Consider the following 27,113-nt stretch of genomic DNA (forward strand, 5'->3'; position numbering starts at 1 on the left):
GCATGATTTACATCGACAATTAGCCATCACAAAGTCGAGACCTTAATCCTATTGAACATATATGGCAGCATTTGAAGTTAAAGCTGAGTATGTATGATAATAGGGCGACCAGCATCCATAAACTGTGGCAAAGAGTCGAAAATGAATGGAATTCGTTTACTAAGGAATAATGCATCAAATATATAGACAGTATGCCCGACTGAATACAAGCAGTCTTAGCAGAAAAGGGTGGATCCACTGTCGTATTTACCTTAATAATTTTCTTAATGTCGTGTGAGATCACTCAAAAGATTCTTCAACTAATAATTTGACTGTATATCATATATAGCCCAAAGTGCTATATACGATAAACAGCCCACACAATTTATACCGTACTACCTCGGACCCTAAATCACATTATTATATTCTAAGACGTAGTTTGTATTGAATGGGCTCTCTCTCTCGTCCTTACTCAATAAAGAGGTTCAAGAGACTCATCGATTTTTCGACTTATTTTATTACTTTTATTAATCGAGAGAAATAACACGCCTATTCCACATTTTTTTCGATGAATTCTGACGTCAAACCTAACCCACAACCGCCGCCAGCACGCTCATCTCCAGATGAAGTTGCCACCTCGTTGGACAAGATATCCATCTCATCCAGCGATAATATGATCCATCCAACAATCGAAGAAGACACTCCCATGACCGAAGCGTCTTCATCCAACAACAACGCTGAAACCCTCTCACCTGAGGATTTTATTAATAAACTTCGTAGTCAAAAAGCTGCTATGTTGAAAATTATTGACAGCATTAATGACCAAAATATTCAATTCGTAATGCAAAACAATTTCGAAGGATTGGAGTCCAATGATAAAAAGTTGGCCTTCGCTACAAAGTCCTTAGAACGTTTTGATAAGTTAATAGCTGATCAAGTGAATATTATTTCCCTTAATAGTGCGATGAAAGAGACTCCTGTCTCACGTCACATTAATAATAAGTATATTCCCAGCAAGGAACTTCCCAAGTTTAATGTCAACCCAACTGCAAGTGCGATGTATCAACTCACTCAGCATTCGGGTAACAAAAATAATAACAATGCCACTAATGAGCCATCTTTAGAAATGTTCTTGAGAGAGTTCGAAAGAGCTTTCAGGGATCATAATGTCTCAATTCAAGATCATTGGTTATCAAACTTGGAAATCTGCTTTGAATCTTGTGACAATAATCTCCACTTCGATTGGTTTTGCCGCTATGTCAAAAAGCCTGTTGTTGAATTAAAAAGAAAAGTTACCTGGGATGATGCTAAGGCCCTTTTACAAGAAAAGTTTGACCTTGCCTCTCAAACCACACCTCAAACATGGATGAAGCTACTCCTTAATTTCAAGCAAAGGCCTGATCAATCCTTCGCTGATGCTTTACATCACTTTCGTCTTTTTTCAATTGGTGCTAAGGTTTCATCCACTGAAGGCAATCTCCTCAATTCTCTTTTTGTATCAAGACTCTACACAACAAAGTTTCAAGATACTGTTATGGCTATAATTACTAACCATACAAAAAATTTACCTTCGACTGAGCCCGCACATCCAGGTCTTAGTATTCATGCTCCTTGTAATGCTCCCTCGCCATTAAATATGTCTTGGGACAACTTTGAAGCTATTTTAATGAAAAATATGGCCAATCTAGAAAGCTCTCTTCTGTATATCCAAAAGGAGATGCAGAGGGAACAAGTAAAGAAGCCAACTAATGATAATAGTGAAAATTATAAAAAAAGAAAATTAGCAGCTTTCTCATCACCCATCAATGAAAGAATTACTACTGTCAAGACTCTTCCTATCAGCAGTAACAACAACCACAGCAATAACAACAACAGAAAGCACACTGACTTTTATGAAAAAATTGCTGATCTCAAGCGTCGTGGTATCTGTACTTTTTGTGAATCTGCCAAATACACCACTGCTCATGCTGAAAATTGTGCTCAACGCAAACGCTATGATCAACGTAAATTGAACAATCAGCACAACAATAAACTTGTAAGTAATAACTCTTTAAATAATACGGACAAAGCTATTGCTAGTCTTGAGTTAACTCTCGAGCCTAACACTGCCTGTCAAAACCTTAATAAGAGCGAGACTAATAATCTTCACTCTTCTACTATTTCTAGTCAAAATAATAATATCAGCTCTGATTCTCCCTCTTGCGACTCTTCTTCTGAAGACGAATACGATAGAATTTATAAAGAGTTTGACAGATCTTTGATCTCGCCCTATTTATTTGACCATTTTGACTTTGTGACCATTAATGACGTTAATATTTTTGCTCTGCGTAATAATCATGTTGGAGACATTGACAATCCATTTAATTCTGACAGTGTGTCTTTTTCACCTGTTACCCCAATAACTCTTAACGGTGTTAACGCTTACGGTATCATTGATACAGGTGCTAACGTGTCTGTTATGAACAAAAAATTCGCTAATGATAATAATATTGACTTCAACCCTGTTCCCGGTAATCTCATCCTTGCTAATGGTTCGACGATTCCGCGAATGCAAACAACTCATTTCGTCAATATCGAGTACGATAATGTTGATCAAGTAATTCCGCATAAATTTGATGTCATTAATGATGATATTCTCTCTTATGAAAATAAGATTCTAATTGGTATAGATCTTCTACCAAAGCTCTCTATCCACTTAATGAATGTAGCCATTAAACACAAGAGTACTGAAAAGGAAATTGATGATTCTATCGTCGACAAAGCCTATGAGCCTAACATCTCTCGCGCTGGTACTGACAAAGAACAAAAAACGTTTGATCTGGCTATTAAATCTTATGTCGAAGCTAACAAAAAACTAAATAAGAACACGTTATGTAACATAGAGGACGCAGTTTTGCATTTACCTACTCCTGAAAACTATGTTGCTAATGTAAAACAATATCCCATTCCTTATTCGGTTCAACCTAAAGTGATGGAAATAATTAATAGTTGGCTCGATGACGGTATCATTGTCCCCGCAAAACCTTCTGCATGGAATTTACCAATGACCGTAACGTTTAAGAAAAACCTTGATGGCACTAAGACAGATAAAATTAGATTAGTTTTAGATCCTCGTATGTTAAATAAGGTTTTACCTGTGGATAATCATCAACTTCCACTAATTAATGACATTTTTAACTCAATGACTGATGCAGTTGTCTTTTCTACACTGGACCTTAAATCAGCGTTCAATCAGTTCCCTGTTTTTGGCCCTGATCAACACAAGACTACATTTACTGCTCCTAATAATTTACAATACATGTACCGAGGTGCTCCTTTTGGCATTTCTACAATCAGTCAATTATTTTCTCGTATAATGTTAAATTTGTTTAAGGACTTGCCTTATGTGAAGTGTTTTGTGGACGATATCTGTGTTTTCAGCTCTTCCATACATGCGCATTTCCTTCATGTAAAGAAAGTTTTACAAATCCTCACAAATGCAAATTTAAGAGTTAATTTTGAAAAAACTTACCTCGCAAAATCAGCAGTTTATCTTTTGGGTTATTGTATCTCCGCTGAAGGAAAGAAAATTGATACCCGTAAACTTTCGAACATTCATGAATGGCCGAGACCGACCACTCAGAAGCAAGTTCAAAGCTTCTTAGGATTTGTAAATTATTTTAGACAGCATACACCTAATGCTTCATTTTTAATGGCTCCTCTGGATGCTTTACGTTCTCATGATGAGAAAATTAATGGTCTCTTTATTTGGACTTCTACACACCAGATGCATTTTGACAGCATAAAACGTATCTTATCCTCCGAATTGATTTTATCACATCCGGATATGTCACATCCTTTTTGCATAGCCACTGATTCTTCAGATTTTGGCACTGGTTGTTGTTTATATCAAGAGTTTGAAGTGACTCAATCTAATGGCGAAACATCTAAAATCAAAAGATATATTGGTTTTATGTCTCGTTCTCTATCAAGAAGTGAAAAACGTTACAGTGTCACAATGCGTGAATTGCTTGGTGTAGTTTATGCCTTAACCCAATTTCACAAATTTATATGGGGCACACGATTTACGTTATACACTGACCATAAAGCTTTATGCTATATTCATTCCCAAAAGAATGCCAATAGTATGCTTATTAAATGGCTTGACGTTATTCTTGACTATAATTTCAATGTGGTTCATGTTCGAGGATTAGATAATATCCTTCCCGATAAACTCTCTAGGTTATACCCGCCAAAGGAGCCGGTTGAACATGAACAAGATCTTAATGAAGGAAAAAGAATTGCTTCCTTTCGTGGTAATTATGCTACTTCCAATAATATTAATAATAAGAAAAGACATAGAGCTCATGTCAAACATAACGTTTCTATTAACGTTGTTTTAGTGGACCACAAGCCCACGACTTCAGATGCACTACCGTACGTCTACCCAGCCACACATAGTGACGACACTGTTAATTACAACAGGAATTTAGACATTTCTAGTAATTTCCATTCTTTTAACAAAAAATCTAATGACTCTAATGAGTATAATGACTTTAATCGGCTTCACGACAAAAACATCTTTTATGTTCAGTCTGCTCATTCAGTTTTCAAGGACTATTTCGTGCCCCCAGATTCTGAACATCGTGAGTTAATGACAGATGCCCACAACAAAGTTGGTCATTACGGTGCAGAGCAAATGGTTAAACGTCTTCACAATGAGGGTATTCATTGGCCAAATTTAATATCTGACTGTGTGAAGTTTGTCAGACAATGTAATGAATGCATGAAACATAATATCGAGAAAAAGGGATATCACCCTCTGCGTAGTATATACAGTTATTATCCTGGTGACCATTACGCTATCGACTTAGGTGGTCCTATGCATACCACTTCAATATCTAATAATAATTATTTTATGGTTATCATTGACGTTTGTACACGGTTCTGTATACTTCGTGCCCTGGCCGACAAAAAAGCAGATACAATTTTACGTGCACTGATCGATGTCTTTTGCATAATGGGGTTTCCTACAAAACTTCAAAGTGATAATGGGACTGAATTTAAGAATTCCCTCTCTAAAGATTTAGCTAATGCTATGGGTTATGATCATCGATTTATCACTCCTTTGCATCCTTCTGCTAATGGTTTAAGTGAACGCTTTGTTCAAACTGTTAAAAAATTACTCGCTAAATCTACGAATGGTGTTGGCAATGATTGGGATGTATTCCTTCCTTCCATTCAACTTGCAATGAATAACCGTATATCTAAACGCTTAAATTCTACACCTTTTTCTCTCATGTTTGCACGCAAAATGATTGAACCTTATGGCTTTAGATCTGATAAAGACAAGCTTAAGGAAGTCAAGGGTAAACCACCTATGTCGCATGAAGAATTAATGAAACGTATCGACTATATGACTGATATTGTTTTTCCTGCTATTGCTGCTAAAACGAAAGCTCAAGTTGAACTTGAACAAGCTAAATTTAACGATTCGCACCGATTAGCTGATTATGCACCTGGCTCTCATGTCATGGTTCGTATTCCAACTAAATCCGGTCAACTCGCTCCAGCTTATGAAGGGCCATTTACAGTTGTGCGTAAGAATCAAGGTAATGCCTATATCTTACGTGATGAAACTGGTGTCCTGATGCCTCGTTCTTATACCACTACTGAACTGAAATTAATTTCCAATGAAGAGATTATTGAACTTGATGATGAAGGCAATGAAATTCAAAGCTATGAAGTTGAAGCAGTTCTTAATCACCGAGGTCCTCCAAAAAACCGTGAGTACCTTGTACGTTGGAAAAACTACAGCAGTGAATGGGATGAATGGCTGACAGCTGATAAATTTAATGATCCAGACATTCTACGTAAATATTGGAAAAACATGGGACAAAAGTATGTTCCTCCTAAAACCGCTAAAATCACAAATTCTCCTTCTTCTTCTAAGGTACTAAAGACCAACCCATCTGGTACGATTAGCACTATGATGAAGTCTGTATCCCTAGATGATGACAATTCTAATTTGGCTGATGTCGCTGCACATTCAACCAACCCAAATTTTAAACGTTCATATCCTCACTCGATATCGCGCCAGTCTAAAAAAGCTCGTCGTGATAAACAACACAGACATTCCACTCCAAATGTGCCAGTTGCTGCTACTCGTACCAGCAAGAGATTGCGAAATTCCTCTTCATAAAAAAAAAAAAAAAAAAAAAAAAAAAAAAAAAGTGTTTTTCAAAACAAGTCACTTTTTTACCGTAATCTCACACTGGTGGGGGGCTATGTCGTATTTACCTTAATAATTTTCTTAATGTCGTGTGAGATCACTCAAAAGATTCTTCAACTAATAATTTGACTGTATATCATATATAGCCCAAAGTGCTATATACGATAAACAGCCCACACAATTTATACCGTACTACCTCGGACCCTAAATCACATTATTATATTCTAAGACGTAGTTTGTATTGAATGGGCTCTCTCTCTCGTCCTTACTCAATAAAGAGGTTCAAGAGACTCATCGATTTTTCGACTTATTTTATTACTTTTATTAATCGAGAGAAATAACACGCCTATTCCACATCCATTAATATTATAAAAGTCAAAAAACTGCACCAACCGACCTCCTCTTTTTGCTGAGTGTTCTTTAGATCAATTCTCCGCATCTGACTTTGAAACTTTTGTCAATAAATAGTAACAGTAGTAACTCTTTTTGTTCCAAGTTTCGTAATGTTTGCTGTTAAACTGACAGAGCTATACTTGTATTTCAGAAGAACTGAGTTGCGTTGGTGCAGTTTTTTGACCCACTGTATAATTGAAGAGAAGTCCAGATAAAAGTCATAAAAAGGTTGTCCTTTTTATATTCAAAAAAAGATATAAAATTTTAGGAAAGGATTCCTCGATCAGGAATCAAATCCAAAAGAAGAAATAAAGTTGAAATAAAAAATAAAGTTCAAAAAATAAAGTTCAAATGAACTTTAAGTTACAACATGTAACCATGACCGTGGCTTGACTTGACCTTGTTGTTCCTACAACACTACTGTAACTTGTTAGTACTTGGGAGTTGGCTTGTGTTAAAGTGATGTAGATTTCTTTAGTTTGAGGTTTGAAGCCTTGAATGACTTGAGTTTAGTTAATTTGATAGAGTAAATTGTATTTGAGTAGTGACCACCAGATCTTTTTTAGATCAATAAGGTTAAGTGTGAAATTGTTTGATAAAGATAAAAATAAAAGGAATCTTTCTTGCTTTATGATAACTCGGGTATCAGATCAGTGTAATGATTTGGTTTATAGTAGTTTCTCTGTTTGGATGTGTTGAGTTAAGGTTTAAATAAACAGATTTGGGTGTAATTGATATAAGAGTTGCTTTTATATGAGTCAGATTTGGCTTGATTCGCTTGTTACAGTGACCACCAGATCTTATAAAGTAGATCAGACTGTTTTGATAAAGGTAAAATAAAAAAAAGATAAAAAGATAAATAAAAGGGGGTTTTACAATGAAGTATGATAGCTTCAAGGGACTTCTTGTTCTTGATGTTAAATAAAATAAGAGATAATTTGCCTCTTTAAAAGAATATTTATTTGATAAAAAGAAAAAGTAAAATAAGAAGTGAAGTAAGTAAGAAGTTAATAAGAAGTGAAATAAGTAAGAAGTTAATAAGAAGTGAATAAGAAGTGAATTATTTTTGTGATTATTATTTGGAGTTATTTATATGTTTTTGGATTTTATGCTTTTGTTCTGTTTTTGGTATTTTGGGTGGTTGTTATAACATAAGAGGCGGTTGTTGCATAGTGTAAGGTGGTTGTTGCAAACTGTAAGGCGTTCGTTATAAACTGCAACGATTTAAATTCCGCCGTTTTGTTCTTGCGTGTTACATTGTGATGATTGGATTGTGTAAGGTTTTTGTAGTATAAATAGGTTTGTACTGAATAAGTCTTGATATAAGATCAAAGGTTTTGATTCCAAAAAGAGTAATAAATTGAATATAAGTTCGCTTGTAATAAGTGACCGCCAGATCTTGTTAAGTAGATCAAACTGTTTTGAGTAAAGTAAAATAAAAAGATAATATAATAGGGATTACAATGAAGTGTATATGCTTCAAGGGACTTCTTGTTCTTGATGTTAAGTAAAATAAAAGAAAAATAAAAGAAATTTACTTTGAATGATATTTATTTGAAATAATCAAAAAGTAATATGAAGTAAGTAGAAACAAGGTTATGTAGAAACAAAAGTAAGTAGGTAAAGTATAAGAAATATTGAAGTTATTTATATGTTTTTGGTTTTTCTGGTTATATGCTGTTTTTGATGATTTTATGGATATTCTATATTTTTTTTGTATTTTTCTGGATTTATCTCTATTCATACGTATTTGTTTGTATGTTCCTGGATTTAAACTAATTGGAGAGAGAAAAGTCGAATGCTGCCAAAGTTTGCTGCATTGTGTTACAACATCAGAAAGAATAAGTAAAAAATAAAAAGAAAAGAAAAGGTAATTGTGACCCAATAAGAAAAAATTGCCTTTTTTTTTTTTTTTTTTTTTTTTTTTTTTTTGACTTCTCTAACGCACGGGAACTAAATTCTCACTCGTGCAAAAAAAAAAGAAGTCAAACCCCATGGTATTACTGCCCGTTGGCTGGATTGAACAACCGACCTTCAGTTTACAAGACTGACGCACTACCACTGTGCTAAACCGGCGCCTTTCTTTCGTGTTCTTAACCGTTACACCAAATTTATATCTGGCTAAACGTTTATACGCACAAAACCTTCTTCATCCATCTGTTGAAAACCATCCATCCATCATTAGCAAGATAGATACAACATCAAAAACAACTTTATTACAAACTAGAACCTCAATAGAAGCGTATTCGACTAGCTACATCCAAAAAACGAATCGTTTGAATATTGACATTTCGAGATCTCTCATGGAAAAAACTTGTCAAGATCAGAGTGGCAATGCCGTGTCCGTGTCGGCACAACTTGTTCAACCCGCACCACCAGTTCAGCCCGCACACACTACGGGCACCCCAATTGAAATTCCCAGCAAGCGCACAATTGCTGACAGAACTCCACCTTACGTTCCTACGAATGTCAAGAAGACTATCACCAAGCCTACTACCCGTAGCCAGATGGTCAAGAGCAAAAACTTGAATGTCAGCACCTCCGATTTCAAGCTCAGTTTAGACAAGCCTGTGGACTTTTCTTTTAGTCAGAATGACCCCGCATCCAAACCATTCTTTACCAGGGAAGTAAACCCGCCTTTAGCTCTATGCGAAACTCAAATACTTGATCTTAGTTCCCAATCTGGTATTCCAGATTGGTTTATAGTATATCAAAAACAACAACAAGATCAAACCCGCTTCTTGAACCAACGTTTGAATGCTCTTGAAGAAGTCATGGCTGAGAACAAACGTTTGCGCACCGACTTGGACCTTGCTCAACAGCGTATTGCCGAGCTTGAAGCACAGGTATCTACCGAAGCTATCCCCACCTTGGTACTGGATCCCAAAGTAACTCAAGGAACTGAAGCCTCAAAGTATGCTACGCCAAATGCATCTTTGACTTCCACTAGCCAACCACTTTCTTTCGCTGCTGTGGCAACCAAAGGTAAGGATGCACCTGCACCAAAGAGCAAGGCACCTGCACGCCGTCGCAAGACTACTGCTCGTCAAATGGAAGCTATCCATCGCCGCTTTGTCCCCGTCGCTGCTCACCATGACTATGAGTATGTGTACTTGCCAAGCCGTTACCGTGAACCTATATCCAGTCTTCGAAGCAAGCTGCATAAGCTCAAGATCAACAATGCTCGTGTGCTGGATGTTCATTATCCTGATCGTCAAGTGGTCGCTCTTTTGGTACACACCGAATATACTGCTGATCTGCTCGCTGCCTTTGCCAAAGCTAAGGTCGAACCAATCCAAGGCTTCAATCCGTTGAATCCTGATCTCTTACGTGATCCCAAGTATGCCAATCTATCCGAATCCGACCGTGCTGCCAAGTGTACTGAAGTACATCAAGCTCGTCTTGTCCGTGCATTGAAGCACATCCGTGAGTCTGTCCGCCCTGCTGTTGCTCGATCTTTCTTTGTGAAGGATTGGATCACTCTTGACCAGTACAAGGAGGTCATACCTACTGTTACCCGTGCTGCCAGAGCTGCTGAATCGACGCAAGACGCTACGATGGAGGACATCCATAATACCTTCAGTACCACAGAACTTGATCCTCTCGATGCTGGTGAATCGACCTCATCCCAATGATGAGTGCAACACCCATTGAAGATTTAAATATGCCTATGCCCAACCAAGATACCCGTACTTGTACAAACAATATGCTTACTATGACTCTATGGAATGCCAATGGCTGTAACCGCTACACTGTTGACCAAACTACCAATTCGCTCCTTACATCGTCGCTCATTTTTATTACCGAAACCTGGTTGCTCTCTCCATTACGGCTTATGACTCTGTGGCAACAATATCATACCTATGGCATACCGCTCGAGGGTCAAAGTCGAGGACAGATGGGCATCAGTCTGCTTGTCAATCCTGATTGTCCCTATCCTGTTACTCACTTTCCCTCTGACAACTCTTATGTGCTCAGCTGTCAAGTCTCTACTTTGCTCGTTTCACTGTGTCTATCTACCGCCCTCGCTCTCTGACATTGAAGCAATGGAAATACTAGATGGACTCCCTCACCAAACGCATCCATCACAGACCAACATGGTTGTGTGCGGTGACTTCAATGCGCGACACCAACATCTTCTTGGTGATTCAAGAACAACTACTCGTGGCATCAAATTGTTTGGCTGGATCCTTGAGAATGGAATGACCTGTTGGAACGCTGAGCTAGCCTATGGTATCTCCACTTACTGTGCTCAAGGCCGTGTCAATGCTGCCACCGGTGAACACTTCAACAGTGTCATCGACTTGTTTCTCAGTTCACAACAACTGGTGAATCCCAAGATGCTAGTACACGAAGACCTGTCCCTTGGTTCAGATCACCATCCTGTGTCATTGTCCTGTGTCCTGCCTCCACCACCATCTCCACCTGCTCACCCTCGTCGTTTGTGGAATCTGAGTAGACTGACCGAACCTGACTGCCTCTATGTTGGCCTCTTCCGGGACCGTATCCAACCGTTTCGTGAATGCTTAACAACATATGCATCACCTACCAACACCACTGCACCTGACATGGATGTTCTTGCCAACGAGCTGACCTCCATCATCCACTCTTGTCTGGATGACTCTGTTGGCCAAAGGAAACCTCGTGGTTCTGGCAATGCCTGGTTCTGGACTGATGATCTTCAAACTCTGTTTGACCGTCGTGAACAAACCCGTCGCAAATGGAAGCGAGCTGCTGGTGTCAACAAAGTACTTCGATGGCAAGAATACGAAGTCGCTGCCAAACGGTTCAAGAGTGCTCTGTACTGTCGTCGCCGTGCTACTTGGAAGCAGTCTTGCGAAACTCTGTCTTCTGGCCCGCTGTCTGATACCACTGCCACTATCAAGAGGATTAGGCGAAACCGCACACTGTCTCCATCGTACTCTCATCCGGAAGGTCCCACTGTTGCGGCTACAACCATGGCTAACCACTTGCAACAAGTATTCTCTGGCTCATCTCTACCGTCGACTAGGTACAATGCACCACCAATTCCCTCTGGTCCTCATTGTCCTGAAGATGATCCGTGTCCAGTGGATACCGAGACGGTGCGCACTGCACTTCTCAAACGCCTCTCGCGTCGCAAGGCTCCTGGTTGTGATCACCTACGAACAGAGATGCTATTACCGATTGCTGATGATCTGGTTCCTGTCTTGACCCTGCTCTTTCGTCTGTGCTGGATATGGTCTGCTGTCCCTGCTGCGTGGTGCACTGCTCAAGTGGTTCCCATCTACAAGAAGGGTGATCCTCTGCAACCAGCAAACTATCGACCGATCAGCCTGACATCGGTACTACGAAAGCTCTTTGAACTGTGCCTGCAGACAACTCTTGAAGACACGGCTCCACCACTCGACCCAGTCCAAGGCGGCTTCCGTCATAGTCGTAGTGCTCTGGATCAAGCCCTCTGTCTGAATGAGCTCTGTCGACAGCATGCTATCGATCATCATGGTGAACCTCCTGTTTTGGCGTTCTTGGATATCAAGTCTGCTTATGACACTGTTGATCGAGCCATCATCTGGCGTGCTCTAGAAACCTATGTCTCTCCTGCTCTACTTGGTCTGCTGCAATGTCTGTTTGATAAGGTGAGTATTGAAGTGTTAATCTCTGGTTATACCTCTCCTGCCTTCTGGCCAAGAACTGGTGTGCTCCAAGGTTCAATCCTATCGCCATTCTTGTATTCCATCTATATCAACAGCCTCCCTACTCTGCTTCGTTCTGTTCGCCTACCAGTCTCTGCAAGGTACTATAGCTCGAACCCGCAACGTGAATTCGATGGCCTCTGGTTGAACTGTCTCTTGTATGCTGATGATGTTGTCCTTATAGGAGCAGCTGAAGTCATGCCTCGTCTTCTGAAGGCTGCTGAGGAACACTCTTTCTCCTTGGGTTACCGATGGAATCCTGCCAAGTGTGTGATGCTTAACTGTGCTGTCTCCCTTGGTGGTCCCCAGTTCAAGTTGTATGGTGATCCCATTCCTGTGCAATCTACCTTCAACTATCTCGGTGTTCCATTTGATGACACTGGCTCTATTGCTACTGGTCTGCTGATACAACGGAATGTTACCTCTGCTGTCTCTGCCATGCGTCGCTTCCTGCTGCCTGTCGGTATCCGCTCTCCTGGCTTTTCTCGCCTTACTGCTGTTCGTCTCTATGCTATCTTTATTAGACCTAGATTCGAGTATGGTTTGTGCATCTGCACCTTTTTGCAAAAGCAACTAGCTCTACTGGATCGCGCTCAAGACCAATGTCTTCGTTTAGCATTTGGTGGTCATCCTCGTGCCTCTACCACGGTGTTCAAACATTTGACAAGCACTCCATCGATGCATGTACGGGCCCATACCTTGGTACTCAAGATGATCATTCGTGTCCACCATCTTCCTGATGATTGCTTGCTTGCCAAGTTGATTCCCTTTATCACTGCTGCCCCGATTAAGAGTCGCTTCCGATGGCCAATGTTGCTGAGGCAGAACCCGCTATGGTCGAACCCTAGGTATACAGGTGGGTATACCTCTGTTGATGATCGCCTTGCACATCTCTCCACCGATGCTCGTGTCAAAAAGAGTGTGCTTGCTTACCGCACTGACCTTCTTCAGCATATCCTTGGTCGTCCTGATCCACCTGTTCTGCTATCTGCTTGTCGTCCAAGTATTGGTGTTGATGGCATGTTCTTCATCCCAATGCTCCTCTCTGACCGTAGTCGCATCCTTCGATGGCGTATGGGGTGGCTCCCTGCTCGTCCTATCGATTGTAGCTGTGGTCCAATCCATGCTTCTCGTGCTCACCTCTTGTCCTGCCTTCGTGTTGCTGAAAGGTTGAACCTACCTGCTGACATCAAGCCCAACCCTTTAGATCATGTTTTGAACATGTTGCCAAGAAAGCTTCCAGCCTATCCATCTGAAGCACTGTTTTCCCGTTGGTCCCTTTGGTGGCCTGTTATCTGTCAAGTCCTCCTTGAAATCGAACAGATTTGTCTTCCTGAAGGTACATTTACTGGATCATCTATTGATACCTCTGGCTCTCTTTTCTTGGACAAGATTCGCCCACTACAACCGTCAACTGCGGTCGATCGCTTGTTCTTTGATTCAGTACAAGATTAACGATTGTTAACTGCTGCCTTGGTCTCTCTTTGTTTACTTTGCCTTTTTTTCTCTAGCCATGTCTAGTTTTTTTATTTCTTAACTCTTGTCATCTTATAATTCTTTTATTTTATCTTGTTTTGTAAAATTTATTGCACCTCATGGCGAGACACATACTGTAACGTCTCCTTGCCACTCAATAAACAAAAATCTTTTATCTGTGCTAAACGGGCACTTTTCTTTCGCTTTTGGTTAAAAAGGTAAACTTGTTTATTTTTCGAAAAAAGCCGATAACTCCGCCAAATCAAGCCATCCATCTCCAATTTTTACACCATTCGATTCATCTTTAAAAAACACACCTTTTGGTTTTTTTAATTTTTCGAATACACCAAGTCTATATCACTTTTTTTCAGTTTCAAGTTTATCAAAAACGATGGGACCTTTACGAAAAAACTTGGGGTCAAGGATCCCCAACGCCGCCGCCTCAACAAACTCAGCAAATTCAAATGCTGACGTCACTCTTCAGTCTTTGGCTGCTGCTTACCAAGATCTGACTGCCCGCTTGAGTGCCTTAGAGCAGCTCCAGCTTGAAAACGCTCGCTTGGTCGAACTCACCAAGAATCAGGCCAATGAAATTGATTCTCTGCGTGCCCAACTGGCCGCACAAACTGCCGGGACCCCTATGGACACCCCAAGTTCAAATACCGCTGCTTCTTCTTCTGCTTCTCTTGCTGCCAATAATGGTGCTAAAGTAACCGGTTCTTCGCCCCCTTTGGGTACTGCTGCTTCTACATGGGCTACTGTTGCTTCACGTGGTTCCAAGAGCAAACTCCGTCGCCGTGCTGCTGCTGCTCGAGGCTTCCAACCTGTTACAGGTGAACAAGGCTTCGACTATGTTTATATCCCTCGGTCTCGCAAGATGTCATATACCGAAGCTCGTCGTCGTCTTGGTCGTTTGGGTGTTGACACCTGGCGGGTGTTAGACGTTTCGTTCCCCGCCCACTCAGTTGTTGGTCTACTTGTACATCTTCAGTACAAGCCTGCTCTCGTCGCCTTGCTTGAAAAAGCAAAGATCAAGGTACTGGATCAATTCGATCCCTTGGATCCCAATCACCTTGCTGACCCTGTTTTTGCCTCTGCGTCTCTTGAGGTACGTCAAGAAAAGATGGCGCACATCTCGAACGAGCGTTGTCTTCGTACCCTTGAGCGCTTGCGCTATCCTGTTGCCGTTGCTGTCTCTCGCTTCTTCTTGGCTAATGCCATGGTGTCTGACGAGGCTGTCTCTGATGTCTTGGCCCCAAAGCAAGATCGACCTGTCTTCCCTCGTCACCCTGATCAAGCCGACGATGAAATGCTTCTGGATCAGTATGATCAAGACCGTCCCGCCTCTCGATCCAGCTTTGGATCATTATAATGATGAGTAGTAATACTTGTCATTATAATGCGTCCTCGGTCTCTGCCTCTGGTATGGTCCCAGATTTGCTCACTCCTTCCTCTCCTTTGGTTTCTTATGGCTCTCATGGCTCCCATGGTCCGTCCGCTCCTTCAAATAATACATCATCACTCGTTCCGCTCACCATCGGCTTGTGGAATGCCAACGGTCTCCAGGCTTCCACAGTCGATGACCTCCTCCGTCACTGCCAGTCGTTCTCGTTGGTATTTATAACCGAAACCTGGTTGCTTCCTCCTGCTCGCCTTCCGACCTCATGGCAGCAGTTTCATCTCTATGGTTCTCCTGTTGCTGGTCAGTACCGTGGTTCAATGGGTGTCTCTGCCTTGGTCTCTCCTCGGTGCTCACTGCCTGTGGTTGAATTCCCGGTGAACTGTAAGTATGCTCTTGGTCTGCAGTTGGGTCGTTCCTTACGGCTCATCTGCCTCTACTTGCCTCCTTCATTACCTACTGCTGAGGTACAGTCTGTCCTGGACTCTTTGCCACTCACTGATGATACAATCATCTGCGGTGATCTTAATGCTCGTCTTGGTCGTCTTGTTGGTGACTCTCGTACTAACATGCGTAGCTCTGTCCTTCGTCGTTGGTGCGACGACCATGGTCTCAACATCCTGAACAAGACTCTTGCCTATGGTATTCCAACATACCTGACTTGCCGTGGTCATGCTGAGGTAAGCAGCATTGTAGACTACTACATCACCAACATGCCACTGGTCCATTCAGCAAATATCTCGGTCGCCTTGGATCTTTCTTTGGGGTCAGACCATAAACTGATGTCTCTCTCTTTTGAGTACTCAGTCCCTGTGGTCCCTTCCACACCATCTCCTTCTTCTGGTCAAGTTCGTCGACTTTGGAATCTGTCTCGTTTAAAAGAACCAGAAGTTCAGAAGCTGTACGTGTCCACCTTTTGCTCCTTGTCTGCTGCTTTGCTTGACCAGCTTCAACAGCTGTGTTCAAGTCCACCGTCAACACGTCCACCCATTGACCATCTTAACGATGAACTCAATGCGGCCATCTACTCTGCTCTGGACAAGTCAGTTGGATCTCGTGTCTCCCGACCGAAGCAATGGAAAAGGTTCTGGACCTCTCAACTACAAGCCTTGGCTGACCGTCGCGACTGGCTCTACCGTAAGTGGCGTTGGTCCCTTGGGATTGACAAAGCTTACTGGTGGGGTCTCCATCAAGAAGCTCATGTCCGTTTCCGCACGGCTGTCAAGCGTGCAAAGCGAGAATCCTGGCGTGCCTTTTGTGACTCCCTCGCTCGTGGTGACTTTTCTGCTGCGGTGCGTAGGGTCAAGCAAGTCCATAACCGTCGTCGTCCTCAAGTATCATATGCTCATCCTGATGGTCCCGTCGCTGGTGCCAACGCTATGCGGGATCATCTTGCATCCGTCTACTCTGGCTCTGGTCTACCATCCAGTCGTCCACCTCCTCTTCCATCACCTGATGATCATGTCCCCTTTGATCTTGGTTCCATTTCTGAGGATGATCTATCTGATTCTGGTCTTGGCTCTGGTCTTGGTCTTGGTTCTGGCTCTGGCTCTGGTTCTGGCTCTGGTCTTTCTTCTTTTTCGGCTGACTCTGTTGCTGATACTATGCGTCGCCTACCTCTACGCAAAGCTCCTGGATCTGATCATCTGCGTACAGAGATGCTTATCCCCATTCGTAAGCAAGTCGCTGCTATCCTGGCTCGTCTCTTTGATATCTGCTGCCAATGGTCATACACTCCTTCTCTTTGGCGTCATGCGCAGGTCGTGCCTATCTACAAGAAGGGCGACCCTCATCAACCGTCAAACTTCAGGCCAATCTCCTTGACGTCCATCATTCGCAAGTTGTTCGAAATGTGTCTCTTTCCGTTCTTAGAAGATGTCTCGCCTCCTCTGGACATTGCTCAAGGTGGTTTCCGTCCACAGCGTAGTGCTCTTGACCAAGCCCTCTGCTTGCATGACTTGATGCAAGAGTACTATCGTCGAAAGCGTCATTTCCCTGTTGTTGCTTTTCTTGATATCAAGGCTGCGTATGATACCGTCGACAGACGTGTCATATGGCAATCCCTCTTGGCTGTCAATGCTCCTTTTGCTCTGGTCTCTGTCTTGGCTCATCTCTTTGATGATGTTTCAATCTCGGTCCTGCTGTCCAACCAAGTCTCAACACCATTCACACCGAGTACAGGTGTACTTCAAGGCTCTGTCTTGAGTCCACATCTGTACTCGATTTACATCAATACGCTGCCTGCTCTTCTTCGTTCTGCTGCCACGCGTACAACAACGATGGTTTCGTCCTTGTCTCCTTCTGGTCCTCCTGGTCCTTCTGATTCTGGCTCTTCTGGTTCTGGTCTTGGTCTTCCTTATGGTCCGTCATTGGATGTCTCCTCTTTGTCTCCGTCTCCCACAGCCATCAACTCCCTTCTTTACGCTGATGATGTGGCTATTATTGGTTCTGCCAGTGAAGTCAAACAAATGCTTGACCTTGCCCAAATACATTCACAAGTACTTGGCTACAGATGGAGTCCTACCAAATGTGCCATCCTTAATGCTCCGGATCCGACGTCGTCAAGATACGTCCGTCTCACATTATACGATGAAGACATACCATCTGTTGATGAGTTTGTTTACCTTGGTGTCCCATTCGTCCGCAATGGTATCTCTCCGTCTCGTCTGGTTGCTCACCGCAAGCCTGGTGCTCAACTGAAGATGGCTCAACTGTCTGCTATTGGTGCCAATCGGTCTGGTTTCTCGCTGCTGTTCTCTTCTCGCCTCTATGCTATGTTTGTACGTCCCAAGTTGGAGTATGGCCTAGCCATCTCTAAACTACTCAAGAAGGACTATGACGAGCTAGAGCGCGCTCAAAGCCGGTGTCTGCGACTGATCGTTGGTGGCCACAAGACCTCGTCGACAGTTGTGCTTCGACACATCTGCAATCTGCCTTCGATGCGTTTCCGTGCTGATACCTTGGTATTGAAGTTCTGTCTCCGTGCCCAGACCTTGCCTGATGACTGTCTCTTGTCGCTTCTCTCTTCTTCTCTGCCATCTTCACTACTATCAACTCTTCGCTCTCGACGCATTGTGCTCGATCACCCACCAGAAGTTACGGCTCCTTCACGGCTTAAAACCTGGTTACATGCGTATCGACAGCAAGAGTTTGATCAGTTCCTGGCCTCGACACAGCAAGTCTTGATTCGTGCCTGTCGTCCTGTACTGCGTGTGGATCCAATCCTGTATGTTCCTGCTTCGCGTGCTGATCGTAGTCGGCTTATACGTTGGCGTATGGGTTGGCTACCTGGTGATCCCCGTCCTTGTGCTTGTCTGTTTGGTCATACCACTCGTGCGCATCTCATGGTTTGTCCTCAGGTCCCATCAGCTCTCTGGTGTTGTGTTCCTTTCCCTCCTGCTGGTTCTACCGAGCTGCACATTGACTATCTCTTGTCGTTGTTGCCTGTTTCTCCTTCTGCTCGTTGTCCTCCGTTCTGGGTCAGTCTTTGCACTATCCTTTGGCACTTTGATCGTCTCTGCAACCCTGACGGTGACTACACCAACGATCCTCCACCTGGACTGCTTTGGCATGAAAGGTCGCTCTCCTCGTCTCGGTGAAATGTGTTCGGATCTTCCCTCTGGCTTCTACCCCCCACTGCCACAGCTTTTAGTGCACGATGCGGAGGAGACCATGGATTTGATGATCTACAGAATAGCTCTTTTGATATCTCTTTTTTTTGGCTGCTTTTATCTCTCTCCTCTTTTTTGGTCCATCAAATGGTCGCTAGGACTTTTTTTCGCGTCATGCATATTCTCTTTTTGTACTTTGATTAGCAAATAATGGCCTAAAGGTCGATTGCATTAATCTTTTAAATAAACACATAAATTTTCGACTGTGCTAAACGGGCGCCTTTCTTTCGTGTTCTTAACCGTTACACCAAATTTATATCTGGCTAAACGTTTATCCGCACAAAACCTTCTTCATCCATCTGTTGAAAACCATCCATCCATCATTAGCAAGATAGATACAACATCAAAAACAACTTTATTACAAACTAGAACCTCAATAGAAGCGTATTCGACTAGCTACATCCAAAAAACGAATCGTTTAAATATTGACATTTCGAGATCTCTCATGGAAAAAACTTGTCAAGATCAGAGTGGCAATGCCGTGTCCGTGTCGGCACAGCTTGTCCAACCCGCACCACCAGCTCAGCCCGCACACACTACGGGCACCCCAATTGAAATTCCCAGCAAGCGCACAATTGCTGACAGAACTCCACCTTACGTTCCTACGAATGTCAAGAAGACTATCACCAAGCCTACTACCCGTAGCCAGATCGTCAAGAGCAAAAACTTGAATGTCAGCACCTCCGATTTCAAGCTCAGTCTAGACAAGCCTGTGGACTTTTCTTTTAGTCAGAATGACCCCGCATCCAAACCATTCTTTACCAGGGAAGTAAACCCGCCTTTAGCTCTATGCGATACTGAAATACTTGATCTTAGTTCCCAATCTGGTATTCCAGATTGGTTTATAGTATATCAAAAACAACAACAGGATCAAACCCGCTTCCTGAACCAACGTTTAAACGCCCTTGAAGAAGTCATGGCTGAAAACAAACGTTTGCGCACCGACTTAGATCTGGCTCAGCAACGCATTGCCGAACTTGAAGCACAGGTATCTACCGAAGCCATCCCCACCTTGGTACTGGATCCCAAAGTAACTCAAGGAACTGAAGCCTCAAAGTATGCTACGCCAAATGCATCTTTGACTTCCACTAGCCAACCACTTTCTTTCGCTGCTGTGGCAACCAAAGGTAAGGATGCACCTGCACCAAAGAGCAAGGCACCTGCACGCCGTCGCAAGACTACTGCTCGTCAAATGGAAGCTATCCATCGCCGCTTTGTCCCCGTCGCTGCTCACCATGACTATGAGTATGTGTACTTGCCAAGCCGTTACCGTGAACCTATATCCAGTCTTCGTAGCAAGCTGCATAAGCTCAAGATCAACAATGCTCGTGTGCTGGATGTTCATTATCCTGATCGTCAAGTGGTCGCTCTTTTGGTACACACCGAATATACTGCTGATCTGCTCGCTGCCTTTGCCAAAGCTAAGGTCGAACCAATCCAAGGCTTCAATCCGTTGAATCCTGATCTCTTACGTGATCCCAAGTATGCCAATCTATCCGAATCCGACCGTGCTGCCAAGTGTACTGAAGTACATCAAGCTCGTCTTGTCCGTGCATTGAAGCACATCCGTGAGTCTGTCCGCCCTGCTGTTGCTCGATCTTTCTTTGTGAAGGATTGGATCACCCTTGACCAGTACAAGGAGGTCATACCTACTGTTACCCGTGCTGCCAGAGCTGCTGAATCGACGCAAGACGCTACGATGGAGGACATCCATAATACCTTCAGTACCACAGAACTTGATCCTCTCGATGTTGGTGAATCGACCTCATCCCAATGATGAGTGCAACACCTCATGAAGATTTTATATATGCCTATGCCCAACCAAGATACCCGTACTTGTACAAACAATATGCTTACTATGACTCTATGGAATGCCAATGGCTGTAACCGCTACACTGTTGACCAAACTACCAATTCGCTCCTTACATCGTCGCTCATTTTTATTACCGAAACCTGGTTGCTCTCTCCATTACGGCTTATGACTCTGTGGCAACAATATCATACCTATGGCATACCGCTCGAGGGTCAAAGTCGAGGACAGATGGGCATCAGTCTGCTTGTCAATCCTGATTGTCCCTATCCTGTTACTCACTTTCCCTCTGACAACCCTTATGTGCTCAGCTGTCAAGTCTCTACTTTGCTCGTTCACTGTGTCTATCTACCGCCCTCGCTCTCTGACATTGAAGCAATGGAAATACTAGATGGACTCCCTCACCAAACGCATCCATCACAGACCAACATGGTTGTGTGCGGTGACTTCAATGCGCGACACCAACATCTTCTTGGTGATTCAAGAACAACCACTCGTGGCATCAAATTGTTTGGCTGGATCCTTGAGAATGGAATGACCTGTTGGAACGCTGAGCTAGCCTATGGTATCCCCACCTACTGTGCTCAAGGCCGTGTCAATGCTGCCACCGGTGAACACTTCAACAGTGTCATCGACTTGTTTCTCAGTTCACAACAACTGGTGAATCCCATGATGCTAGTACACGAAGACCTCTCCCTTGGTTCAGATCACCATCCTGTGTCGTTGTCCTGTGTCCTGCCTCCACCACCATCTCCACCTGCTCACCCTCGTCGTTTGTGGAATCTGAGTAGACTGACCGAATCTGACTGCCTCTATGTTGGCCTCTTCCGGGACCGTATCCAACCGTTTCGTGAATGCTTAACAACATATGCATCACCTACCAACATCATAGCACCCGATATGGATCTTCTTGCCAACGAGCTGACCTCCATCATCCACTCTTGTCTGGATGACTCTGTTGGCCAAAGGAATCCTCGTGGTTCTGGCAATGTCTGGTTCTGGACTGATGATCTCCAAACGCTATTTGACCGTCGTGAGCAAACCCGTCGCAAGTGGAAGCGAGCTGCTGGTATCAACAAAGTACTTCGATGGCAAGAATACGAAGTCGCTGCCAAACGGTTCAAGAGTGCTCTGTACTGTCGTCGCCGTGCTACTTGGAAGCAGTTTTGCGAAACTCTGTCTTCTGGCCCGCTGTCTGATACCACTGCCACTATCAAGAGGATTAGGCGAAACCGCACACTGTCTCCATCCTACTCTCATCCGGAAGGTCCCACTGTCGCGGCTACAACCATGGCTAACCACTTGCAGCAAGTATTCTCTGGCTCATCTCTACCGTCGACTAGGTACAATGCACCACCAATTCCCTCTGGTCCTCATTGTCCTGAAGATGATCCGTGTCCAGTGGATACCGAGACGGTGCGCACTGCACTTCTCAAACGTCTCTCGCGTCGCAAGGCTCCTGGTTGTGACCACTTACGAACAGAGATGCTATTACCGATTGCTGATGATCTGGTCCCTGTTCTGACTTTGCTCTTTCGTCTGTGCTGGATATGGTCTGCTGTCCCTGCTGCGTGGTGCACTGCTCAAGTGGTTCCCATCTACAAGAAGGGTGATCCTCTGCAACCAGCAAACTATCGACCGATCAGCCTGACATCGGTACTACGAAAGCTCTTTGAACTGTGCCTGCAGACAACTCTTGAAGACACGGCTCCACCACTCGACCCAGTCCAAGGCGGCTTCCGTCATAGTCGTAGTGCTCTGGATCAAGCCCTCTGTCTGAATGAGCTCTGTCGACAGCATGCTATCGATCATCATGGTGAACCTCCTGTTTTGGCGTTCTTGGATATCAAGTCTGCTTATGACACTGTTGATCGAGCCATCATCTGGCGTGCTCTAGAAACCTATGTCTCTCCTGCTCTACTTGGTCTGCTGCAATGTCTGTTTGATAAGGTGAGTATCGAAGTATTGATCTCTGGTTATACCTCTCCTGCCTTCTGGCCAAGAACTGGTGTGCTCCAAGGTTCAATCCTATCGCCATTCTTGTATTCCATTTACATCAACAGCCTCCCTGCTCTGCTTCGTTCTGTCCGCCTACCAGTCTCTGCAAGATACTATAGCTCGAACCCGCAACGTGAATTCGATGGCCTCTGGTTGAACTGTCTCTTGTATGCTGATGATGTTGTCCTTATAGGAGCAGCTGAAGTCATGCCTCGTCTTCTGAAGGCTGCTGAGGAACACTCTTTCTCCTTGGGTTACCGATGGAATCCTGCCAAGTGTGTGATGCTTAACTGTGCTGTCTCCCTTGGTGGTCCCCAGTTCAAGTTGTATGGTGATCCCATTCCTGTGCAATCTACCTTCAACTATCTCGGTGTTCCATTTGATGACACTGGCTCTATTGCTACTGGTCTGCTGATACAACGGAATGTTACCTCTGCTGTCTCTGCCATGCGTCGCTTCCTGCTGCCTGTCGGTATCCGCTCTCCTGGCTTTTCTCGCCTTACTGCTGTTCGTCTCTATGCTATCTTTATTAGGCCAAGGTTCGAGTATGGTTTGTGCATCTGCACCTTTTTGCAAAAGCAACTGGCTCTACTGGATCGCGCTCAAGATCAATGTCTTCGTTTAGCCTTTGGTGGTCATCCTCGTGCCTCTACCACGGTGTTCAAACATTTGACAAGCACTCCATCGATGCATGTACGGGCCCATACCTTGGTACTCAAGATGATCATTCGTGTCCACCATCTTCCTGATGATTGCTTACTTGCCAGGTTGGCTCCCTTTATCACTGCTGCCCCGATCAAGAGTCGCTTCAGATGGCCAATGTTGCTGAGGCAGAACCCGCTATGGTCGAACCCTAGGTATACAGGTGGGTATACCTCTGTTGATGATCGTCTTGCACATCTCTCCACCGATGCTCGTGTCAAAAAGAGTGTGCTTGCTTACCGCACTGACCTTCTTCAGCATATCCTTGGTCGTCCTGATCCACCTGTTCTGCTATCTGCTTGTCGTCCAAGTATTGGTGTTGATGGCATGTTCTTCATCCCAATGCTCCTCTCTGACCGTAGTCGCATCCTTCGATGGCGTATGGGGTGGCTCCCTGCTCGTCCTATCGACTGTAGCTGCGGTCCGACCCATGCCTCTCGTGCTCACCTCTTGTCCTGCCTTCGTGTTGCTGAAAGGTTGAACCTACCTGCTGACATCAAGCCCAACCCTTTAGATCATGTTTTGAACATGTTGCCAAGAAAGCTTCCAGCCTATCCATCTGAAGCACTGCTCTCTCGTTGGTCCCTTTGGTGGCCTGTTGTCTGTCAAGTCCTCCTTGAAATCGAACAGATTTGTCTTCCTGAAGGTACATTTACTGGATCATCTATTGATACCTCTGGCTCTCTTTTCTTGGACAAGATTCGCCCACTACAACCGTCAACTGCGGTCGATCGCTTGTTCTTTGATTCAGTACAAGATTAACTATTGTTAACTGCTGCCTTGATCTCTCTTTGTTTACTTTTCCTTTTTTTCTCTAGCCTTGTCTAGTTTTTTTATTTCTTAACTCTTGTCATCTTATAATTCTTTTATTTTATCTTGTTTTGTAAAATTTATTGCACCTCATGGCGAGACACATACTGTAACGTCTCCTTGCCACTCAATAAACAAAAATCTTTTATCTGTGCTAAACGGGCGCCTTTCTTTCGTGTTCTTAACCGTTACACCAAATTTATATCTGGCTAAACGTTTATCCGCACAAAACCTTCTTCATCCATCTGTTGAAAACCATCCATCCGTCATTAGCAAGATAGATACAACATCAAAAACAACTTTATTACAAACTACAACCTCAATAGAAGCGTATTCGACTAGCTACATCCAAAAAACGAATCGTTTAAATATTGACATTTCGAGATCTCTCATGGAAAAAACTTGTCAAGATCAGAGTGGCAATGCCGTGTCCGTGTCGGCACAACTTGTTCAACCCGCACCACCAGTTCAGCCCGCACACACTACGGGCACCCCAATTGAAATTCCCAGCAAGCGCACAATTGCTGACAGAACTCCACCTTACGTTCCTACGAATGTCAAGAAGACTATCACCAAGCCTACTACCCGTAGCCAGATCGTCAAGAGCAAAAACTTGAATGTCAGCACCTCCGCTTTCAAGCTCAGTTTAGACAAGCCTGTGGACTTTTCTTTTAGTCAGAATGACCCCGCATCCAAACCATTCTTTACCAGGGAAGTAAACCCGCCTTTAGCTCTATGCGATACTGAAATACTTGATCTTAGTTCCCAATCTGGTATTCCAGATTGGTTTATAGTATATCAAAAACAACAACAGGATCAAACCCGCTTCCTGAACCAACGTTTAAACGCCCTTGAAGAAGTCATGGCTGAAAACAAACGTTTGCGCACCGACTTGGACCTTGCTCAACAGCGTATTGCCGAACTTGAAGCGCAAATCTGTACTGATGCTATACCAGCTTTTACTCTTGATACAAAGGAGCCTCAAGGTACCGAAGCATCCAAGTACGCATCCACTAGTACTCCTATGCCCACTGCCACCAACACGCTTTCCTTTGCTGCCGTTGCATTGAAAGGTAAGGATACCAATGCTACCAAGCCCAAGACACCAGCTCGACGTCGCAAAATTACCGCAAAACAGATGGAAGTTATTCATCGTCGCTTCGTTCCTGTTACTTCTCGTCCTGACTATGAGTATGTCTACTTGCCTAGCCGTTATAGAGAACCCATCTCCAGTTTGCGTGCCAAGTTGCAAAAACTCAAGATCAACAACGCCCGTGTCTTGGATGTACACTATCCCGATCGACAAGTTGTAGCCCTTTTGGTGCATTCCGACTATGTGACAGATCTTCTTGCTGCTTTTGCCAAGGCCAAAGTTCAACCGATCAAAGACTTGGATCTATGAAAGATTTACCGTCCATCTACTATATATATATATACAAACTCCGCGTGCGGAGTTTGGTATGATTAATATGGTAATTGGGGTCACAGAACACGATTACATCATTTTTAAGCGGAGTTTATTAAGCCAAAATTGGCCAATTGCGAGATCTACTAAGAACAGTCATTTTTTCTTCCTTGTTCATTACTTCACTCAAGAGGGATGACAAGTAGAAGGTCATGAAAAAAGTCCGGACCGAGATACGACTTCTGCAGGTCGAGAAAAACAGCTCCAAAAACCAAAAATTGTATGACAAAAAGGCTTGCGAAACGAGAATCGGCAAATCAACATTTGTGGTTGTTGGGTTATGCTAATGGCTTCTCATTCTAAAGGCGTTGGTTCGATTCCCGGTAGACGCTCAGCAAACATAGTCTACTTTTTGCATTATTTTTGGGTCTAAGTAACTTATTATTTTTTTTGGAAATATCAAAAGTTTTCGGAAAAATTTTATCGGTTCTGTATGGTAAAACGAATTCCCGTTGCGGAGATGCTGCCTATCTATCGGCTGATTTCGGACAGATAACAAAACATGTAAAAAAAATATAAAAAGGCCTGTTATTTCTGTTTTTTTTTTTTTCTTTCCTTCATCTTTTTATCAGTTTTATCAATCTCCAATGTCTTCTAACGCTGCTAACAACATGCCAACTCTTGCATACATCGCTGAAAGAACTATGACGGCTGAATGTACATTGAAGTAAGTTTATTTTTTAAGTGGGAGGGAACATAACTAAAGGCAACTGGTAAAAGTTACTTGAAGGAGAACGGTGCCTTTTTTTCATCGCGCAAGTGCAAGGAAGGCTCCGAAATGCGCTTGAACCAGTCCAGCAGGGATGGATTCTTTTGGCGATGCGGCTCAACCACCTGTGCGTGCGGTCGTAGCCGTATTTCTTACCTGGATGGATCCTTCTTTCAAGGTCGCAAGTCAATTATCCATCAAACACTGTTAGTAGTGTATCTCTTTCTGCTGCAAGTTCCAAACGGAACAATATCTACCATGACTGGACTTAACCTGCCAACTGTCCGCAGCATTGTCAAAGATATCTATCAAGTAATGGAGGCAGATCTTCGAATTGAAGATGTTCAAGTTGGTACATGATGCTTTGTTGATATCAGAGTATGTAATTAATTAGTCATACTTAGGTAGGGTTGGCAGTGATGGACAGCCAATTGTTGTTGAAATAGATGAGAGCTCTTTTTGGTACACTAAATCACATTCATGGTACAGAGGGGTAAATGGTGTTTTTGGCTGTCGTCGGTGTTTAACGCCCTGCTCAACTGCAGCTGCCCTCCCTCTTCTTCTTCTTTTTCCCCCTCTCAATTTCTTGAACCCTTTCTTTTTTCTCTTTTTGTCTTTCTCTTCTTCCTTCTTTTTTTCTCTCTTCTTCTCTTTTTTTTCTCTCATCTCTTTATTTATGTTTTTGCTTTTTTTTTTTCTTTCGCCCCCCCTCCTCCCTCCCCCCCCCTCTTTTTTTTCTTTTTTTCTTTCTTTTTTCTTTTCTTTTCTCCCCTCTTTTTCTTTCTTCTTTTTTATTCTCTTCTTTCTTCTTTTTT

At 43.3% G+C, this 27,113-nt stretch overlaps 8 protein-coding genes and 1 non-coding gene across 9 annotated transcripts; 8 read left to right on the forward strand and 1 right to left on the reverse strand.

Moving 5' to 3' along the window:
* Window positions 1-685: 685 nt before the first annotated feature.
* RO3G_04118 (uncharacterized protein) lies at window positions 686-6,160 on the forward strand (the record flags this gene model as incomplete). Its single annotated transcript, XM_067658708.1, has 1 exon — window positions 686-6,160. The coding sequence occupies one exon, from the start codon at window positions 686-688 to the stop codon at window positions 6,158-6,160; it is 5,475 nt and encodes a 1,824-aa protein (XP_067514809.1).
* A 2,427-nt stretch (window positions 6,161-8,587) lies between these two features.
* Window positions 8,588-8,659, reverse strand: RO3G_19043. Its single transcript has one exon. It is a non-coding gene; the product is annotated as a tRNA-Thr (tRNA).
* A 227-nt stretch (window positions 8,660-8,886) lies between these two features.
* RO3G_04119 (uncharacterized protein) lies at window positions 8,887-10,218 on the forward strand (the record flags this gene model as incomplete). The annotated part of the gene is made up of 1 exon (XM_067658709.1): window positions 8,887-10,218. One exon carries the CDS (start codon window positions 8,887-8,889, stop codon window positions 10,216-10,218), a length of 1,332 nt encoding a protein of 443 aa, XP_067514810.1.
* A 462-nt stretch (window positions 10,219-10,680) lies between these two features.
* Window positions 10,681-13,713, forward strand: RO3G_04120 (uncharacterized protein; the record flags this gene model as incomplete). The annotated part of the gene is made up of 1 exon (XM_067658710.1): window positions 10,681-13,713. The coding sequence occupies one exon, from the start codon at window positions 10,681-10,683 to the stop codon at window positions 13,711-13,713; it is 3,033 nt and encodes a 1,010-aa protein (XP_067514811.1).
* Window positions 13,714-14,125: 412 nt separating this feature from the next.
* Window positions 14,126-18,732, forward strand: RO3G_04121 (uncharacterized protein; the record flags this gene model as incomplete). The annotated part of the gene is made up of 2 exons (XM_067658711.1): window positions 14,126-15,057; window positions 15,117-18,732. 2 exons carry the CDS (start codon window positions 14,126-14,128, stop codon window positions 18,730-18,732), a joined length of 4,548 nt encoding a protein of 1,515 aa, XP_067514812.1.
* A 517-nt stretch (window positions 18,733-19,249) lies between these two features.
* Window positions 19,250-20,581, forward strand: RO3G_04122 (uncharacterized protein; the record flags this gene model as incomplete). Its single annotated transcript, XM_067658712.1, has 1 exon — window positions 19,250-20,581. The coding sequence occupies one exon, from the start codon at window positions 19,250-19,252 to the stop codon at window positions 20,579-20,581; it is 1,332 nt and encodes a 443-aa protein (XP_067514813.1).
* Window positions 20,582-21,043: 462 nt separating this feature from the next.
* On the forward strand, window positions 21,044-24,076 carry RO3G_04123 (uncharacterized protein; the record flags this gene model as incomplete). The annotated part of the gene is made up of 1 exon (XM_067658713.1): window positions 21,044-24,076. One exon carries the CDS (start codon window positions 21,044-21,046, stop codon window positions 24,074-24,076), a length of 3,033 nt encoding a protein of 1,010 aa, XP_067514814.1.
* A 439-nt stretch (window positions 24,077-24,515) lies between these two features.
* On the forward strand, window positions 24,516-25,526 carry RO3G_04124 (uncharacterized protein; the record flags this gene model as incomplete). The annotated part of the gene is made up of 1 exon (XM_067658714.1): window positions 24,516-25,526. One exon carries the CDS (start codon window positions 24,516-24,518, stop codon window positions 25,524-25,526), a length of 1,011 nt encoding a protein of 336 aa, XP_067514815.1.
* Window positions 25,527-26,176: 650 nt separating this feature from the next.
* On the forward strand, window positions 26,177-26,658 carry RO3G_04125 (uncharacterized protein; the record flags this gene model as incomplete). The annotated part of the gene is made up of 2 exons (XM_067658715.1): window positions 26,177-26,256; window positions 26,442-26,658. 2 exons carry the CDS (start codon window positions 26,177-26,179, stop codon window positions 26,656-26,658), a joined length of 297 nt encoding a protein of 98 aa, XP_067514816.1.
* Between the last annotated feature and the right edge of the window lie 455 nt (window positions 26,659-27,113).

The sequence above is a fragment of the Rhizopus delemar genome, genomic scaffold, assembly GCF_000149305.1.
Source record: "Rhizopus delemar RA 99-880 supercont3.2 genomic scaffold, whole genome shotgun sequence".
NCBI lineage: Eukaryota > Fungi > Mucoromycota > Mucoromycetes > Mucorales > Rhizopodaceae > Rhizopus > Rhizopus delemar.